Raw genomic sequence first — 4,811 nt, forward strand, 5'->3', positions numbered from 1 at the left:
AGTAACACATAAGTAGCACAATGCACTACTTATTAATTTGAGGTTTTTCTTACATAAATGACAAATTCCCCATGTTTGAAATTTTGCTACAGTCATACTCCCCTTTCAACACCAACAGGCACATTTAGAAGTGCATCAGGTCAAATAAACATTGCAGAGATGGAAGCAGAAACCTAGCCAGTGAATACACACGCACACACATGCATGCACACAAAAATTCATTGAAGTTGGATTTCATTCAAAAGCCCTTTACCTAGCCCTTCAGCTCCATTAGAGAAATTAAGCAGAAACAGCAGTATACAAAGCACAAGAGAGGGCAACTACCTAGGACAGTTGATGACACCGTGATGCACAGAATGGCTAACAAGACTATGCTTTTCCATTGTTGGCAGTTCTGCGCTGTCTATGCCCATGTGAGACTAACACTGTATGTAACACTGTATTAGCATTCAACCAGTAATTTGCAAGCACTACACAAGCATGGTACACTGCACCTTTTAAAGCAGATAAATCACACACCAGCTATTCTTGTTAGGTCGTTTTTATTTCTAGACTGTTACATGTTGGCAAAGAAACAATAGGATGATGCCAGTGGCGTAAGCCTTCACCATGAAGCTGAGAAGAGTACACACTCCAAAGAAACATTGCAGATGCATCCAAGTGTTCAAAGCTGTGCATGCTTAGTGATGTGCACCACATTCTACAACAATATCAGAGAAAAATAAACATCTTGGTAATGCAACTCAACTGCAAGCTACAAACATTATGGTCTAATACTTAAAACAGCAAGTTTCTTTCGCCATTTAAAGGAGATAAAAAAAAAACTGCTGACACACACTACATCTATGTGAATGCGACATTGCTGGACACCAACTCTGGTGATAAGTGCTGTCAGATTACTTTTCAAGCACAGCTAAAAGCACTCTAGTGGTTGCACAGCCAAGAATATGAAGGATTTATGACTTCCAAAGTATACATCTTCATCTTGACAGGCAGAGCAGGATTTGAGGTTCCATGTCTCATGGTTAAAAATTCTGTGCATACTCATGCTAATAAAATTTTAGCTAAACAAAGGTGAAGGCAGGCAGTATGATGGCATAAAAAATGTTTAAATAGAGACTCCTATTGGTAACACAAGAATATAACATCAGCAGAAAGCATGAAACCAATAGAAGACGTGCAAAGCATGAAGATAAATTTAGTCGAAAGAACACATGAAAGGACGTGCTGTGGGAGGGCCTTCCATGGGCGTTGTAGTGGACCAGCTTTCAACATTGGCATTGATGAGTTCTTCAATGACTTTCTGGATGTCTCCTGAATGTTTCTTAAGCAGGACTGAGTTGAGCTCCCGATTCCTGAAGCCCATCTCAAAGAGCTTGTTCTCAGGTGCAAGGTGTGTTGGTGGAATCCACTGCGACGAGCTCATTCGCTGCCTCTCTTGTTGGATTCCTGTGAAGACTGTCTTGGCTGTATTGAACACTGTGGCTGCAGCATTCAAGGCTCCAGTGACAAGTGCTTCTGGAAGTGCATCACCAACTGCTTCCACTTTGTAGGTCTTTCGAGTCGAAAATGCTGGCTTCGTCGCCGATGTCGCAGCATCTGGGTTGTCGCCAGTTGAGCTGGCTTCATTTCGCTTCTCATCATGGTCGGAAGGCCCTTTGATGTCACCTGTGCTTGTCTGGGTTGTTGCGGTTGAAGAGTTTGATGCATTAGACTCAGTCAGAGGATCTCTGAACCGCAGAGGGAGGATAGGAGTACCAGCATTCTCTCCTTCATTATCGCTGTATCCCTGAGGAGGTGCAACAGCAGATGAAGACATGCACTGTAGTGGATCACAGTAGTTGCATTTGGGAGGCTTGGCAATCACTTCGCAAGAAGTTGCCGCACTCTGCAGGGCAGATTCACTTCTTTCCTCAGCAGGCTTTGGCTCTGTGAGATTGAATGGGATGTTGAGATTGAAGCATGATGGCAGAGGCACAACTTCAAAGTCAGCCTCTGTCTCCACGCTGCTCAGGCTGAGCACACTGGCAGACTCTTCAGTATCGTGAAGGATTGGCATGTCCAGGATCGACATGTTTGAACCAAGAGCTGCTACGTTACTCTCTTCCACCTCTTCAGGTTCAGGTGATTTGCGAGGAGTAACTGCAGCTGGAGTATTGAACGGGGTTGCAGTGTGCGACACAATGTTCGCTTTGAGTCCAGTGGCGAAGTCCTCTGGCTTGAGAGTAGGTTCATGGCTGAAATCGTCATCTGCTCCAGCAACAACCTTAAGGCTGGACATGTGCTTCTGTTTTGGCTCAAGGGTGAGAGCAGGGTCCACAACAACATTGCACCACAGTCGGTGCCCAAAGTAGCCTTGTGGACTGAACATCCTCCAGTGGGTCTGGTAGTGGCCGGGCTCGTGGGGTGCTGTGAACTGCACTTCCAGCATGCCTTCTTCGTTCGGCAACAGTCGAGGTGCCTCAATGTCCGTGTCATTCGGCATAAGCCCTAAGGTGCCCCAGCAATACTTCAGAAGGATGTTTTCGTCCCAAGCTCTGTTCCCCGAGTTTCGCACTTTCCACCGCTTCGTGAAGCGCGTTCCCGGTTGGACGTGAGTCCAGTCCGGGATGGTGTCGTCGCAGACGAACTCGGAATCATAGGCGTCGGGATTCAAATAGTTCTCGGAGCTTGACGACGCGCCAGGGAGTCTGTAGATGTTACTGTCCCTGAGATTATACTTTTCGAGCTTCTTCATAAGCTTCTGCATTTTCATCTCTTGCTTCATTTCCCGGATCGCGGACGCGCGATTTGGCGAACGTATCGGCCGGAAGGTGCAGCCGTTGGACCTCTTGCGACGCGGGATCTGCTGCTGAGAGCCAGCGGGTTTGCGAATTTTCAGCATTGCGTGAGAGCTGTCGTGTACGCTGGGCAACGATTCGCACACCTCACACAAGTCATAATTCGGGCAAATCCAGCACCTGTAGCGGACTCCCTGAACCTGGCAGCGGCAATTACCGCACGTCGGCGCGTCCGGGAATGCCTCTGCGGCGGTGGCTGCCGCCGTCCACTTGTCGACCTTGCGCTCGTCGAGCCGCTTGAAAACCTCTGCCGTAACTTCATCCTTGAGCTCGTTCCTGAGCGTTCGCACAAAGTCGACGAACCAGGCTGGTGGGCTTGTACCACCGTCACCTGCGTCGGCTCGAGGAAGGGCTGACGACGTCTCCGATGAAGCGATGGCTGGTGCAACCGACGCGTCTGTCCGCGTCTCCGACGCGTTGTTTCCGCCAACAAACACGAACTCCCCAGAGACGCTGCCGCTGTGGAGGCTACTTAACGGCTGCGTCGCAGCGCTCGAAGACAGCACATCTTCTTCTGTGATCTGTACTTGAAGTACGTTGCCTTTCAATTCGGCGATGCGGATTGCTTCTTGCATTTCGAGCTCCGAAGAAAGCAGCACCCTCTCGTCCTCGTCATCGGCATACGTTACGCGGACGGCAGACGCAGTCGGGGACAAGCCACAGCCTTGCAGCAGCGTGCTCTGTACTGTAGCCCAGCTTGAGTCACTCGGCAAACTCAGTTGAAATCGTATGGGGCGCGGCGTAAACTCCACAACGAAGCGAGTCTCAGCCATGTTCACATAATTTTCGTCATCAACGAGTGCAGCTGATATGCGCATTTTCCTGTCCTCCTGCCCAGCCAGGGTTTAGCTATGACGTCATGAGAAAGACGGTTACCGCCAGGCCGCGCGCTATGCGTGATGCGTGAAGCATCGCAGCGCCATCAAGTTTCAGTTTCGATTTCGGGTAGCTGAAAACGAGCAATGCTCGCGTTTGGCAATCGCTGAGCTAATCTGAATTGAATTTGCTGTATTTAAAAGAAAATAGGTTAGCCTATAGGAGCTCTATGAAGCAGTTGTACATGAAACAGTTTTAAAATTCGACATCAATAACCAATGTAGCAACAAACTAAGTCTATCAGAACTTCTAAACTGGACAAATCTCATAATATATTAATTTGCACTTTGCACGAAATCGTATCTGCGCATTATTATAGTATGTTTCTGAACAATATCAATTCTGTCTGCTTCAGAGGAAGCATTTGGCAGAATTTTGCAGGACTTTAGCGTGTTTTGTGATAGCCGAGGTAATGTTGCGAACCTGATGCTGCCATTAAAAAAAAAAAGAACTTGTTATTCAGTCATTTTTACATGAGCAGATCACAAGAAGAAACATATATTCCCTCATAAACTAAAATTCCTATTTTTATTTCAAATGTGCAACAGTTAATCCAGGTCGGTAATGAATGAATGAATAGAATTTATTGATAGGAAAGACAGAGAGGTCGACCTGAGCTAGTGCGCTCTAGTCTGCTACTCTGCACTGGGGAAGAGGGAAGGGGAGTGAAAGTATTCGAATGGATGATGATGATAAGAGAAGTGGTGAGTGCTTATGTACATGAGACAGTTGCCTCGTAAAAATCGTTCATGTGCTCATCAGAAAAACGACGTGCCAAAGTTAAAGCGACAGCAGGAGCATAAAGTCAAACGATTGAACTATATAATTATCTAATAGTAGGCCAACTGCATGTCTAGGAGATAAAGTGATGGTACGCTAACGCACGTCCTCTCTTGCCTAAGAATGCAGATCAACAACCAACGGCAAAAAGGCAAGGCTGCTCCTTGATCCTTCCTGAGTAGCATCGGCCGGTTCGTCCTACAGAGTTGTGGATGCAGGACAGCCCGATGTCGTGAATGACCGCCCACGAGGTGCTGCGAGTGCTTCATGCGCATTTGCTCGCATTGTTCCAGAGTTGTTCGACGCACAAGCTAA

General features: G+C 47.4%; 1 protein-coding gene across 1 annotated transcript; it reads right to left on the reverse strand.

The window, feature by feature from the left end:
- Positions 1 to 523: 523 nt before the first annotated feature.
- Positions 524 to 3,706, reverse strand: LOC142582655 (next to BRCA1 gene 1 protein-like). The gene has a single exon (XM_075692577.1). It carries the CDS (start codon positions 3,656 to 3,658, stop codon positions 1,199 to 1,201), a length of 2,460 nt encoding a protein of 819 aa, XP_075548692.1. The 5' UTR covers positions 3,659 to 3,706; the 3' UTR covers positions 524 to 1,198.
- Positions 3,707 to 4,811: the final 1,105 nt, after the last annotated feature.

This window comes from Dermacentor variabilis, chromosome 5, assembly GCF_050947875.1.
Source record: "Dermacentor variabilis isolate Ectoservices chromosome 5, ASM5094787v1, whole genome shotgun sequence".
Taxonomy (NCBI): Eukaryota; Metazoa; Arthropoda; class Arachnida; order Ixodida; family Ixodidae; genus Dermacentor; species Dermacentor variabilis.